General features: G+C 40.1%; 1 protein-coding gene across 1 annotated transcript in view; it reads left to right on the top strand.

The window, feature by feature from the left end:
* LOC139455642 (uncharacterized) overlaps window positions 1-11,910 on the top strand; it is a 42,037-nt gene extending 30,127 nt beyond the window's left edge. The window contains exons 41-53 of the mRNA XM_071237197.1: window positions 8-3,246; window positions 3,440-3,730; window positions 5,007-5,123; window positions 5,367-5,511; window positions 5,644-5,783; window positions 5,985-6,052; window positions 6,157-6,964; window positions 7,410-7,492; window positions 7,680-7,812; window positions 8,145-8,226; window positions 8,672-8,805; window positions 9,082-9,161; window positions 10,731-11,910. Of these exons, the coding sequence (XP_071093298.1) occupies window positions 8-3,246; window positions 3,440-3,730; window positions 5,007-5,123; window positions 5,367-5,511; window positions 5,644-5,783; window positions 5,985-6,052; window positions 6,157-6,964; window positions 7,410-7,492; window positions 7,680-7,812; window positions 8,145-8,226; window positions 8,672-8,805; window positions 9,082-9,161; window positions 10,731-11,609 (6,199 nt within the window). The 3' untranslated portion in view covers window positions 11,610-11,910. The remainder of the gene's footprint in view (window positions 1-7; window positions 3,247-3,439; window positions 3,731-5,006; window positions 5,124-5,366; window positions 5,512-5,643; window positions 5,784-5,984; window positions 6,053-6,156; window positions 6,965-7,409; window positions 7,493-7,679; window positions 7,813-8,144; window positions 8,227-8,671; window positions 8,806-9,081; window positions 9,162-10,730) is intronic.
* The last annotated feature ends 4,268 nt before the right edge of the window (window positions 11,911-16,178 follow it).

The following is a 16,178-nucleotide window of genomic DNA, read 5'->3' as shown; positions in this document are numbered from 1 at the left end:
ATTTTAGATGTGAAGTTGGTCTTGGTCGACAGCCTGGGTCAACAGATATTCATGGAATGATGGAAGCTTTGCAAGGAACCATTATTTTCATTGGAGGACTGTCTCTACAAAGAGTAGATAAAGTTTTTGCCACTGCAAAATGTTCGAATAGGGCTGGTCTCTCAACATCTGCAACATCTCAAGCAATAGTAATAAGCCCATTCCCACACCTAGCAGTAACAGATGAAACTTTCCAGGCAGATCTAACCACGATAGAAGGCCACTGGCATTACACAAGTGGTTGTCCTGTGGTTAAGGCTGAGTGGCAGATTTTGACAATCAGCTGGACTGTATTCCAAGACTTCATACCAATACCAGCATCTCATGGCACCTTCTACAATGACGAACTCCATCTCACAGCAGGATTTACTTACATCAACGTGATTCGTGTAACTGATGCCATAGGAAGAATTCACATCGCATACTCTGATGGTGTGACTGTTCTCGTAGAACCACCACACCCAGGGGCAGTCAGAGATGGGGCAGAGAAAGATATAGATTACCAGACGTCTACAGTTGAACTGTCAGCCAACTGGGATGCGTTTGGTAAACCAGGTAGTAAAGATGCCACACAGCAGATCGATCGATATGAAGTTGCGATAGGTGATGATGTCAAGAACCCAGCATCGCGCTACAACGTCCATTTCTTTGAAACTGCCCACCTCCATACTTCGTACACATTCAGAAATCTGAAACTGAATGCTAAGTTGACATATTACGTAACAGTACGTGCATACAGCAAGGCTGGGAGTTTTGAAGAAGCATACTCAGATGGCATTAAGGTTGGATTTGATTTGGACATATCCCCTGGGAGCATTGACTTAAACAAGTACAGTGATAGTAGTGAGGATCTAAAGGTCTCATGGACTGGATTCTACTCAGATATTGGATTCACAGAATACACTGTTGGAGTCAGCAAGGATAGTATTACCCTTCCGGTTAATACTACTAATTGTAAGTCACTGTTGTCAGCTATTTCTCACTATCATGTAACGTTTACATCTACTACTGGATATGACACTGTGGTCAATTTGAAAAATCTTACACTTCAACAAGGTCACTCTTATTATGTGACAGTCATTGCTCATGACACGGTTGATTCATGCATTGGGGTGTCTGAAGGTCCTGTGACCATTGATACAACTCCACCTACACAAGGTCATATTTCTGTAAGAGGAGGTCAGATGTCACGGGTTGTGTACATCAGCAGCAAAGACGAGATGACCCTTCACTGGAATGGCTTTGATGACAGCGAAAGTGGTATTCAAAGATACCACTTACGGCTCTACTCAGAACAGCCTTGTATGTACCAACACAAGAAACTGGTGAAAGTAATGGATGTCTACAAGAACACGCATATTACTCTGTACAGTTTGAATCTAACTGTTTCCCTGATGTATATGTTCACAATATCTGCCATCAACGGAGCTGGTCTGAATACTACAGCTGCAACACTGCCTATCCTCATTGATGTCTCAAGGCCGCAATCAGGAACTGTGAAAGTTGGTAGAGACTGGCACACATCAAGGACCTTCCAAAGTGAACATGATATTGTTGTTGTTCAAACAGCACTCGCAAGAAACAAGAAAGCTTCAGAATGCAAACGGAGTAAGGAAATATTCCCCAAATCTGTTAGTAAAGAACACTGGCAAACCCTTGTCAGATCAGACATATCTCCTTCTTCTGCTCTTATTGATCAGTTTGCAAGAGTTGCCCTCACGTATGATGAGAACTTGCAAGATATCATACGTGGTGGTGTTTTCCTTGATCTTGAGGACTCTCTGTCGGAAGGAAACTATACATTCATGTTAGTAAGTGCCAAGGGACAGAACATCATCACCTCCATACACATGGATTTCTCTGACATTACAACATATCAAACCCCAGTTCTGATGGAAATACCAAAACTTGATGATAACGATATGCCTGAAGAAACCAATGCAACTTCCAATGAAACTGAAGAAGTAGTTCAATGCCTTTCATCACCAGGAGTTGCAGTCTTCTTCTATGGCTATGATGATGATACCCATGCTTGGAAAGGACGTATCTGTTTAAGAGATGATACTAAAGAAACAGAATCGTGGTTTGACTTACCTGAAGATCCGTCAGACTATGTTTATGAAATCTGCCTGGGATTCAAGAAGGATTTGGACAATGTAAAAATCACATGGCGGACAAACCTTTTCTTTGAAGGTCATCGCATAGCAGATATTGCGGGTTTTGCATTTTCTGGAAAACCAAGCATCATCTACCGTGTACACAATCTGAATGATTACAAACCTCCTGTACAGGATCCTCTTCATCCATTCTTTTCTCAAGCTCTGATAAGTTACGTTTCAGTACCCGATACAGCTGATAAAGAATGTTTACATGGCAAACCGTTCTTTGATGGAGAAAGTGGAATAAAAGAATTATGGATGGGAGTTGGAACAAATGAATCTTTTGTAGACAATGTGGTCCCATTTAAGCTTGAATCAACATTTTGTCTTCCTTGTAATGATAGATGTATGGAAGTATGTGATCCCAATTGCTCTGTTTCAAATCTTGACAAACTGTCTGTTCTGTCTCTTAAGCTGCAACATCTCGCCCTAGAACACAGTGAAAAGCTATCTGGGAACACAAATACCAACTCTTCAAAGCTGATGGAGTACAAAGCTCCAACATACTTTGTCAGTGTTAAGGCTGTAAACTTTGCAGATCAATCAACGGTTGTGATGTCAAATGCTTTCCAAGTTGACGTCACTCCACCAAAATTCCAGTACATGATGTGTGTTGATCCTCAACACTCTCTGGACGAACCGATTGACTTCATAGGCTCTAATAACAGTGTTGGGGCGTTCTGGGAGTGCAGTGAAGATGTCAGTGAGATAGCTGAATACACACTTCAGATTGGCAGAAGAAAAGGAGGTCACGATGTTTTGAATGCAACCTCTGTTGGGTTGAAGAGAAAGGTTGGTTTGACACTGGAGCATGCGACCATGGACGATGGCAAAACCTACTATGTCACTGTGACAGCTATAAATTCAGCAGGCTTATCTACCCAGATGGGATGCAATGTGACGGTAATGATGGGGGCACCTGCTGTTTCTAGTGTCTACACACAAAGTCTCTTTACCTCAGGGTACACAAAGCATGCTGTGGCACTGACACCATCACAACACAGAATCGGTATCCATGTGCATGCTGGATCTGGCACCCTTTACTATGGTGAGATTTTGTATTTACCCTGTCGTAATTTTATCAGGCACTGTTATAAATCAAACTTGGGTTTTCAGAGCAAAATGATGATTTAAGGTAATTATATTCATTGAAATGATTGAACCATTATTAGAAAAAATATAGAAGAGAACAACATAGCAGAGTAGTTTATACTTCATTGCAAATTATGTTGCTGTTTTAGAATGGACTATTGGCACCATCCCCGGAACTGATGACGTCTTCCCCATCATCAAAGTGGCACCGCCAGCAGATTCTAAAATATCTATTGAACAAGGACATCTGTTGATCGATGGAAAAATTACAAACATATCTCTAAGTGACTACAATACAAACGACACAGATAACAATACCTCCAAAGCAGATGGGTCCTACCTGATGCTGGAGCCAGGCAGGTGCTACTATCACAATCTTCATGCTGTGGGGCATTCCCATGTTGCGGTTGCTGTACCCACCCTACCAGTCTGCGTAAAACGTAAGTATTTCAGAATATTGATACTTGGATAACATTCTGAAAATGGGCGAGTATTAAATCCGGTGGTCAAAACGCAGTTTGTTTGATTCCCAGGTCGACTCGTAAGCAAACGATGTTAAATGATAGCATGTGTTGTTACTCTGCTTGGCGCTTTGCATATTGGGGTAAAACAAAGACTGACTGATACTGAGATGGTATATGCTGATGCATGGTACCTCAATGGTTTAGCACTGTGAAAACAACATGCATCTGTGTTAGAACAAAAAGCCACACAAACACAGGTTCATACACGTCAGCTTATGAGTAAAATAATTGTGAACGTAAAAGTTAAACCTCGACTCAGCTTTTTCTACCTTGCAATGTGTCTCCCAAATGAAAAGGGATAATCACCATAGTTTAATTTTTTTACAATCCTCATACCTTTTACGGAAGTTACTTGACGTCAAACGTCTTTCTTTAGGTCACAGCACAATTGTATCTTAGCACCAATGAGGTCCCTCTTCTCCTGGCGGGTCACATATTTTCATCTATAGAAAACGGTTCAGCTTCATATCTGATGTTCACCTGGGGAATGGTTTCAATATAGTATTGGATTACGTATTAGGTCCAGGAAAATGATAACTTGAACACATCAACCAAGTTTCATGAAACCGTAAAGTCAACACATGCCATTTTAAATTGTTATGTCATATTTATGATATGACTGTTATATAATTTCATTCAAAACTTCGATGCAAAACATAGTCGCTTTGATGCAATTTCATAATACGTGGTGGTCATTTCAGTTGCAACGTCAAGACTGAAAGACTGATGACTATCATGTTCAGACTGTATTTAACACATGGTACAAAGTATTATCATATTTATTTGCAATTTTGAGATTGAAGGTCAAGGTCAAGGTCAAGTGTACATGACTTCCGTTTCAGAGGTCAGAGATGGCAATGTGTACCTCAAGTGTTCTCATTGAATGGTGATCTTATGTAATTAAACAAGAAGTGCTTAAAACTTTGTTACTGAGGTAATTGGATGCCTAGCTGTATATGTTGCACTGCAGCATACACAATATGGTGTGTGTGTTGGGAGTGGGGGTGGGGGTGGGGGTGGGGGGGGGGTGGGGGGGGGGTGGGTGTATGATGTGGCCCAAGACTTGCAATCAAGTAGTGTTTATAGTTTTTGTATGAACACTCATTAGACCAATGGCATATTTGTATATTTCCATAAGTTCGGGAATAAAATAACAGTTGTATGATTGATTATATTTTCATTTTCATTTCAGGAAATGGTGATACCCTGGTAGAATTTGATGAGAAGAATATCGTTAAAAAAACACTGGTCATTAATCCTGTACCAACATTGGGCAATCACAATGAGACCCTGACCCTGTCCTTTAAAGGTAGTTATTTAACAGTGTACATGTTATTCGTGGTTTTTAGATATTGTTTCTGCTAAATGTGAAGTGAAGGCATAATATTTACTGTATCTGCATATACCCTGGTGTTATGCATTATGTTATTGCATTGGTTTTCCATGGTCATAGATATATACTACAGAAAGGAAATGTAGTGTTAAATGGACTTTCCTCAGTCGTTTAACTCCGCAATTCTATCAACTGATATGTTTTGGGTCATTTACATAGGCTACAGTGGAAGTCTCCTGATTGGTGCCTTAAACACAACCGACCTCTCGAAGATCTATGGAAGTGCAGCATCAGCGGAATATGTCCCTTACATTTATGATCCGGAAGAGTCTTTGCAATCTACAACAAGACTTTTATATGGGAGGTAAAAACTTGTAGTTGTATAAATTAGGCGCCTTGCCACAGAACTGTATCTTATATTTAAACAAACCTATCAAGCAGCTCGTGTTCTAGTTTAGTTATCAATGGTAATAACTAAGTCTCTATGTTGCTACAGACTGATAAAGCCAGTTGGACTGTCATTCTATATGACGCCAGCCAATGAGGCGTTGGTGGAAACGGTGCTGAACATAAGCGCTCATGGAATTACTCCTACAGATGACAACAAGTTCATTTCACTGTTGTCATGGAATAAAGGTTTGATTTTGTTACCAGCAACACATTTCAACAAATATTGATTCTACCATATACCATATTATCGAACAGTATTAATGAAAATAAAGAACTATGTTTGCTACTCTGTATATCGTACATCGTATTAACAAACCAGTTGAAACGGCATTTCATGAAACGATAGTAATATGTAAAAATGTTTGATGTATTTGTATATGTCTACAGGTATACAAAGGTGGCAGTTCACTGACCGTTGTTCAAAGACACTACCAACCAATATTGCGAATGGAAAGGTAAATGATACAGTATTCATTTTTATATCTTGGGAAACGTGGTTCATATGTCTATGGGATACACATATTTACAAATAAAGCGAATATCTTTGGGGTTTTTTCAGCTCTGCCTTAATGGTTACAGTCAAGTCATACAAGGAACCAAATATATTAGATTGAAAGAACCCCTTCTGATGAGTCTGTTTGAAATCGACAAAACAATTCACAATACACCACCAGTAGTCATGACGAAGGCCATATCAGCTATTGAAGACCAGCAACTGATAGAATATATTGAGGTCACGGACAAAGAGGGTGATCTTATTTCCTTTTCCATCACGAGCCAAGTGAAACATGGGAATGCATCTATTACCACTGATGGCTACCTGATGTATACCCCAGAACAAAACTATTGTGGGGACGACTCAGTTACCATAGAAGCAAAAGAACAGACTATTGCCCAGCCGCACAATGCACTCCAGGATATTCACATCCAGGTCACCTGTCGGGACGACCCACCAGAGCTTACCTTCGTCACTGTTGATAATGACATTTCTGATGCAGAAACTATCGATATTGAAGTCTTGTCGTCTGCAAAAATCGCCACCCGAACTCTCCTTGGGACCTTTGTTCTCGTTGATCCTGACATGGTTAAACTTGACCTTGTGTATGATTTCAAAGTGGCAAAGGAGATCAACCTTGAGCTGAAAGAATTGACCAAGCCCAGTGACCATAAAGCGGGGACTGAGTTAAAGTATAACGTGACGATCGTGAATTCTCCAAATGCACAACACACGAAAACCATCAACTTCCGAGCTAAATACAACATGGTTTACAGTAATATGATATCCTTAAACATATCTGTTGTGAACAGTTCATGTCAAGGCTCTGGATGTCATGCTATCAAAACACAGACTTCAAAAGATGACAAAGGTGAGTGATGGTCATATATAACAGATTACATGTCGCCCTCCTTGCCGTACGTGACGCAATACTTGTTGATACTGAGCGATCAATCATTTGATTCTGGAAGGTGTTTGTGTGTACAAGGTCACTAATCAGGTCTTTGAAAGGGATTTATAAGTGACACACATAAGGACGAGAATGTATGGATGTCAACATCTTTATTATAAGGAACATAACGTTTCGGAGTACATGTATATGCTTACTCCTTCATCAGGTGAATGAATGCCATGAGGCAGAGTGCATATATATGTACATGTAAAGAAAAAAAGTAATAAGATCACAGAAGAGGAGAATACAAAGGGTAGAAAACTAACAAGGGAAGCCAAAAGATGATTGGCGCTGATAGGTGATTAGCAATAGACAATGGTCATGAATGTCTCTAATGTTATGAAATCCCTTCATGCTGTTGTAGATGCTTCTGCAGATGAAGAGTTCAAGGGCCACCATGACCACGACACGATGTTTGCCCCTCCAGAGCAGTTGTTCAGGAACGACGTAAGTTGTAACTTATTTGAACATCGTCATAAATATTATGTTATGAGTTATGAATGTCATTTAAAAATATTTCTGATCCTTCAAAAGCTCTCCCTTGCATCTTACTTTAAAAGGTTTCAAATCAACAAAAAATACACATAACACCTTATATATTTGTAAATAATTATCGGAAAATGAATTTACACAGTTCCTTGGTGAAGGATCTATCAACGCCTCAGGCTTGGAAGGGAGGAGAATATCTTTAAGCAGAAAGGGGATCTTCTCTCTTACTTTGGAAAATGCTGAGGCCACTGAAGAGTACATGATCTTGACAGCAGCAGGTTTGAAAACTGGCTAATGTGGGGTAGTGTTGTAGTCAAAGTTGACATGAATCTATTGATGACATGACCAGTGTGCATACTTGCAGCTTCACATGTTCAGTCTAAGTTTTGGACAATGTTTTTGAGTGTTTTCGTGACTAGTGTAATTTTATAATAATATGTCAATCATGACAACGTCCGAATTAACATTCTTTGTTTTGTAAGCACCATAATACGTGCCAATGTAGTAAACGTAAGACTTCATAACTTCGGCTTGCCTCAAGCAGGCACCATGATGTTACTGAAATACTATTAAACCAAACTCACCCACTTCCTTATCTGGTTTCTTTCAGGGAAATTACATATTTCTGCAAGTGAACCGATGACTGCTTTTGAACAGGAGAAATTGTTATCTGACAGGCAATACAGAGGGAGGTTGGTAAATGCGTAGGTCAATACAACTTTGTATTGATGATTGTCGATGTTACTGTTAACCTTGTAAACTCCATGATTTTGATCGTTCATTTAAGCAAATAAATATTGCAAGTCAATCCGTGGCATTTGATCGACTGACCAAGCATTTGTTATACAAAGTGCGCATATCAGATTTGACGTTTATACAACCATAAAAAGGCAAACATATTGTCAATTCTTAAATATTTTGGAGAGTACTTGGGACTATAAAAGGTTTCACTTTTTTCATTTGAGAAATTGAAGTGCAAACATTTGGATCATATCAGTTCCTATTGTCGGCGGATAACTGACCATATTACGCAATTTGAATGAGCAGTTTATAAATGCAATGTTGGTTGCAATTTTATTCAGCGAAAACACCAGTTGACATTTGTAAGGTGTTCATTATTCATTCATTGTGTTACAGGTTGGTGGAAAAACTCGGCCAACCTATATCTATCAGTGTTAAACCTCAAGACCTCAAAGGAATGCATGTTGACATTAAAGTGAAATCAGTTCACGACAACAATACAAGCATCAAACTGTTTTATAATGACAGCCGTAAGTCCATTTCTTATAACGTGAAACGTTCTTACTTCGGCCACTCAACTCAATCACACATTTTGAGAACATAATATAACAACCATGACAATGTATGTTCTTGACACAAGTAACCTGGTCCCAGCACCTGTTGTTGGGGAGTGACGTATAGCATCGAAAATAAGGAATGTCCGTCTTGGAAGTACTTCATCAATTTGGCTACAGAGTCTTGGAAATATCCTAAAAACTGTTGATTTATTCAGTTCCTCTACATCCTGCTTTTTGCCTGTTCCACAGATGGGGCATGGCACGATTTGCCGGATATTTGTAACAAAACTGAGACACTTGTAACGAGTGATGACCAGCACATCGTACCTGTAAGTATATATCCTTTCCCGTTGTTGGCGACTTTCTATAGAAACCGAAGTACATGTGACAGGTTGTGCATCAACATTGATATTGATACCTACCTTATGTGTATATGAAGCGTTAGAAGAGGGCTGTCCGATTTTGATAACTGACATTATGTCCGAGTGTTAACAAGTTGAACGAAGGTGACACTATGTGAAGTTTGACCATTAAGAAATATTTCGCAAATTTAAGCTTTGATTTCATAAAGTGGTATTATGCACAAGCTCTGATAAAGTCATTGCAACCCTGGTATGTTGCCATCTGTAACATCAGGGTTTCAGCGGCCTTCCCTGTTTCAGACACCTATGAAGCTATGTCATATTAACATTATACGTAATTTACGGATTAAACTGCCGGGCAAAAGAAAGGAGAGGCCAACAAACCCCATGTATATTGCCAGAAACATGAACTGTACATGTACAACCATCGTCAGACTGTTAGAACGTTAATGACAGACTGGCAGAACACAGAACAGGGCAAGATCATGAAGACCACGCATGACAAAGCCACGGGATTACCGGTACTTGCGCACTTTGCATTTGCGTAATAGGTTCGTCAAAGCAACTGAAACGGCAACAACAGCGATTGGACGCCGCATCAGTCGACGGTCTGTGGTTCGACGCTTCTGCGTTTAAATATACCACCCCTTCCATTGAACGAGCTTGACATCAACGTGAAAGACTGTCAAAGTCGTACAACGCTTAAAGAAGGTGCTTTATACTGATGAAAGCAGATTCTGCTTATATTAATACATAATGATAGTTATGCATGGGTTTATTGTCGTAGAGCGTAAGCATCCATGGTGACGATAGGATGATGGTTTGAGGAGGATTTTGTGGCAAGACCAGACAACCCTTTGTTTTTAACATTTCATATAACAGGGAACATTCTTATAGCACGACAGCGTTACGCCGCTCACAGCAAGGGTCGTCCAGAATCTCTTGGCGGCGAACAACGTCGTCCTTCCTACATGGCCAGCTCGATCACCAGACTTTAACCCCTTTGAACTCTAGTGGGATTATCTGGAACGTCCGATCAGGAGGCGTCCTCTCCCAGCACAGAACAGCTGGAGATCGTACTGAGGAACAAATGGCAAGGGGCTCCCAATGACGTCATCGGGCGCCTGACGCCATCGATGAGGGGGTGTAGTTGAGCGTACTTTGCGCTCCTGGTGGTCATATTCGCCACTGAGAATGTCTGGTATCTGTGACACAACTTAACCCGATCAAGACAATATCTGCTTCATTCTGTTTATTACTGTGTGCTGTTAAACTGCCACCCCCATGTTCCATGTTCTGTTGTGAGGTACTCATTGACATGATGCATGTACTATTACCTGTGATACCCATATGAAAAACATCAACCACCGAACAATTATTTCTTGTTCGTTTCCATCTTAGCCACCATTAATGATTGGTTTATATTTGCCGGTCAGTTTATTAGGGTTATATGGCCAAAGTTAACACGATTTAACTCCAGTTATGTTTTCTTATCATTTATACGTATTTATACAATGGTGTATTGTTCTATTTCAGATATGTCCAGATCTTTTAAGGAAAATGACTCTTACCCAAAGCAACCGCGGTGACCTGTCGCCAAAATTGGTTATGGTCGCAATGAAAAATAATCCAGTGAACACCCCACCCTTTTTAGAGGATGAGGTCATTTACACCCAGGAGGGTCAAACGCTTAACCACCAGATCAAGGCAAAAGATGCTGAAGGCGATAAATTTACATTCCATCTGGGTGATACCAAACTTACACATGGCACTGCTCACCTAGTTGCTACAGGCGCCCTGCAATATACACCAGGGCCCCACTTTAGTGGAGTTGATCATATTGAGGTTGAGCTTGTGGAAGTTGGTGTGAAAGGGTTCACGCCAAATTCGCAGAAATATATACTCACCATCATTGTGACATCAGTGAACGACCCGCCTATCCTCTACTACCTTCCCCCAGACAGTGATATGTTCCGTGTAGAGAATAATGACCATGTGGAACTCGACATTACAAGACCAATGCCGTACCAGACAGCAGTTGTTGATCTTGGCCACGTTGTCGCAGCTTCCTGGAATGCGGCGGACGACATAGTATTCGAGCTGATGCCCCTAAATACATCACTTCATTTCTTTGATGCTAAACCAGCGGCGTTACCAGATTCGACTTGGAGCACCAAATTCGCTGAAATCAGAGAAATTCCACAGAAGAAGGTCTCCAAAATCACCATGCACTTCCTGTCAGAGTTCAAAGGTACCCTGATGTACAAGGTCAAGGTCAAGGACAAGACTGCAGGAGTTGTTCAAGTGGTTCTGAATACCAGGGTTTCTTACAAATTCTGTCAGCCTGAAACTGTTTGCGTTGATCATGTCAGCGCCAAGAAACTGCCTGCCTTGGACAAAGAACGCCATGCTTAGAGTACATATGCTTATGGCTACAATGTCCATGTAAACGTTAATTGTAAGAATTTGTGTACACTTAACGCGGAACTTTATGTGGTGATATTTGTAATACTGAAATGATTTCAATGTACAAGATGTATTTTGTGATACTGATCACTCCAAGGCTTAGAGCGTTACGGAATTCGTGCATGTGTTAACATGTTACATTTTGTATGCGCTTTTTTATGAAGAGTGATATGTATTCAATTATCGAAGTACAACTATTTTGCAAGGAAGATGATGAATGAACAGAAGTAAATGTCAATTAGTATACAGACTGGAGGTAAATCAATAATGCGAATAAAGCTTTGTCTGCTTCTAAAAGGGTTTTTTTTAGTTTGTGCTTGTATTTATAGATTTCATGGGTATAACAGTTTTTACAGTTGTTATACCCCAATTTTTGGTTTGAATGTTTTGCAGGCAATTTATGCAATCTTTCGCAATGACCAAGAGAACTTTGTGTTCCTCGGATGACACATGTATACTACTAGATCTACATCTGAAGATGTGAACATGTTATATTGTTGTTTAACGCCACACTCGGTCTTCCATTTATATAGCGGTGGACTCTAACTACATGAGTCTTGACCATGCAATTCAATGATTGATATTGTGAACACAGATCCATATCATCGGGACACGATGACACGCAAACAACACCACGTTGATGATTGAGACCACGCGATTCATTTGGTCACCCCTTACGACAAGCAAAGGCTGATGGGTACTTGTATTTTACCTTGAATCCCAACGGGCGGGAAGAAAACGTTAATGTTTATTGTAGTGAGTTTGTGTTAACGCCGCTTTGAACCGATGTCAGTTCGATTATGGCGGGTCAGCTGGATGTTGGAGGAGAGTCCGAATTGATGCAAGTTTTGAGGTTAACCACTTTGGGCGAAAACCACTTACATATCATAAACAATAATTGAATAATTTGCAGTACATAAAAAAACACACAAGCTCTGCGAGTGGTAGTATCAGTTAACATGACATCTAAGACTTCTAATTAAGACCATTTGCAAAACATTTGTCCAGATAGAAACCACATGTCACGTGTTTTCAATAAACGGATGTAAATACAGTGTTCTGAACAGTATTATGTGAAAGCACCTACCTCATATTACTCGAGTAACTTTGTTTTATGTTCTGTTTGGGGCAGAAAACACTGACGCTCTAAATCAATAAAAAGCAACCGATGTCACAAATATTTGTGCTGAACACTTTTTAATAGAACATAATTCTGATATCGTAGCCACCATTTCCTTGGACGTCTTCTGATCTATTACAAAAAATTGCAGTAAATAAAATAGAACAACGTTGTATACGTTCGTTTGCTTGCACAACACTATTCCGATATTTCACACTTGGGATTCGAACCCAATTACCCTGCAAGTACAAGCAGATTATCAGATGTCAGATGAACACATTACGGGAAATACACAGAGGAATAATTAATGTTTATGCCTTGTCATTCGAATTGCGACGATACCTGAGTCATCCCCTTAGCAATAATCTGTTCCCAACGGCAGCATACCAAACTTTGACTGCAGTGTATCGTAACGGGCGCAAACAGAAGGCGTCACACTTTCCATGTATTGGTCTCAAAACAAAGTTCATTGTCATCAGTTCATTCAGATAACGTCCTAAGAACGTCCTGTATTCTTATTCTGTTTTGTGTATTTATTTATTAACCAATTAAACTGGTTGTGATAATATTATAAATGAAGGCCTGAAAAAGTTTTTCACGTGCACAACGTGTATTACCGAGGTACGCACCACACCTTGGTTTCGAACCTCCGTCAGAAATATATAAATATTCTGTTGAAATCGACACTATCTTTTGAAATGCTATTGAAATTTCATTATTACGGCGTTTTTGTCTTATAACAACCCGATTCTTGAAACTATTCAACTTATTTTGTCGGTGTTCACAGATTATGTGGATTATTTCATGATAGATCATTGTCTAGATTGGTTTCTAACTTCGTTACCTGTACAGCTTTCTCATAACTTTGTTTTCTTTAAATGAATCTACTATTTCCAATAGTTTCTCTGATGCACGTGTGATAATATTTCCTGGTTTTTCTCTCACCTGACCTGTCAAGCATACGTCGGTGTTGGAATTATCGTGAAATACCCCCTTACACTTGAAAGTTTAGTGTCAGTGTTCTCATCAGAAAATTACCTGCCAAATTAAAATTTCTGACAATTTCGTCTTCATAGTTTTAAAATCTGAGTTAACAACGAAATTAGACTCATTGCAAAATGCGTTCTGAGACACAAGCAATTCATCACCACATTCCGACACCGTGTCTCCGTCTAACGGCAGCGTGATTTACTTTCCGTGACTCGTATTGTTTAGCACGTGCATTGCTCCGTTCCAGTGAATTGGTCAAATCAACACACGCCATCATTTGATCGAAGACGTGATACGTTGTAAAAAGGGCAAACTGTTCACCAAGTAGTAAATGGGTACCCGGAAGGATAATGTGGTAATATGACTGTTAACCCACTAGCGGCTTGGGTTGTATGATTCCAGGGAGCTGAGAATGAAACTCGAGTGCTCACTGATCTATTGCCCGGGTTTATAATAGTGTATCGCAATGAGTATCCACTTGGTGAGTGGAATCTGGCGCATTATAAATGCACATTATCCTCCACGGAAAATAAAAGTGGCTCCTTTAATGTGTTGCACTTATCCGAGCGTACCCTTGGATTTGATATCATACAAATCATCATTGCAAGTGTACAACTATTGGAGCACGCAGTGTTTAAGGGTTACGATATCTTTGTCAACATACACTGCCTGATTGTCCATACACATCTGAAAATATCAGAATGACGTTAACTCAGCATAAACTTTGAACTCAGGTGATGTAATCAGTGAATAAGTACGATATAACACCGCACCGATTTTTATTAGTATACCACTGCGTATCAGCGTAACGCAGAAGGAATGTCCAGAATAACTCGCTGAAGACGTTTACCACTTTGAGTGAGTGAGTTGGGTTAAACTCCGCTTTGAACAGTATTTCAGTTACATCACAGCGTGCCAGCTTGAGGTGGAAGGAAAGCCCACAGGGATGCAGGTCATAGATTCGGACCACTTTATGAGCCAATGAGCACGGGTATGACATTGACAAAAATAGGAACATAATCAGAGCGAACAGTGATTCGAACCCAAGTGTCTTCACACCAAGAGACGGAATTCTGCAAACGACTAGTGTGCCCTTGATCACTTTGGCAAAATCAATGTAGGCTATTGTGAACCAATGAATGTTGTATGTATGGTGCTGACAATAATAGGAACATAATCCTGGCGAACAGGGATTCGAACCCATTATCACTGGTATCTGGCGAGCCAGTGGGACGAAACTCTGCACCCGACTGCACCACGCGTACCCCGATGACCACTTTGGCAACATCAGTGATGGATATGGTGCTGACAAACACAGCATTATATTAGGGTCGAACCTTATCTCCAGCGGATCCTGCAAAACTGAAGGATACATCTCGTATGAGCTAATCGCTGAACCTTAAACGTCTTGACCACCGGTGCCAGGGTTTTGTTTGCCAGTTGTATTTGCGGTCATGGTTATATATAGTTACAATAAAAACTTAATTTCTTCTATACAAGAAATATTACATGGCTAAAAATGTATTTCATACCCCTGCTGATAAAACCATTTGTTGAACCATGGAAGTGAACGAGGGGTTAGAAGAGGTCAATCAGCGTACTAGTATTTCTAAAAGACATTAAAGACATTTTAATTAACATTTGTCGGTGAAGGTTGAAGAAAGGTTGTTCGGCGTGCACTGTTGGGTGCCTTGGGAGCCACAATCAGCGTAATGTTCCTGCCAAACAACCTTGATGCTGTCAACTTTTGTAACACCAGGGCGTTACTGTTTACATTTACACTACACTAGATGTCCCCGATAATATCTATGACTTCAAGAGTTTGTTTAACTTTAATCTTTGCTTACAAAATCATTTCGAATGACACGGTCTGCAAAGTGACCCTCGCAACATTGTAATCTTAACTGATAGGTTGATCTCAATATATGTCTTTGTATAGATTATCGAACAAATACATTCGTCTTTCTTGCTCTTTATTATCACAGTGCAAATGCCCTTCACTCATTCGTTTCTGTCTACAGCACCTCCCACATTGGTGCCCTCATAGCTTTTCCACCATGAAACAAGTTTACATTTCGACATTGTATCACCCAGCTATTGTCACATTGAACGGCTGTTTGATAAATAGTGTATCAACTGATAAGGTTATACCCCGTATGGATTAATGGTTTCAATCACTGAAAGCCCCAGTTCAGATTCGATTATTGACAGGCCGTCGTGATTCAGCTGGAATATTGCTGGTCTCGGCATAAACCAGGTAATATTGGGTTTTCTCCGTTTGTCGGCTATATAATTACAATTTTATCACAACGTCCTTCTAAAACCACCACCCAGCAGATTATGGGCGTCGATTAATGTATGCAAGAATTTTGATATTGAATGTAGGTAAACAGAACGATCACTTAAGG

This window comes from Haliotis cracherodii, unplaced genomic scaffold, assembly GCF_022045235.1.
Source record: "Haliotis cracherodii isolate W230 unplaced genomic scaffold, xgHalCrac1.p SCAF_11, whole genome shotgun sequence".
In the NCBI taxonomy this organism is placed as follows: domain Eukaryota; kingdom Metazoa; phylum Mollusca; class Gastropoda; order Lepetellida; family Haliotidae; genus Haliotis; species Haliotis cracherodii.
This window is presented reverse-complemented; position numbering and strand designations above follow the sequence as displayed.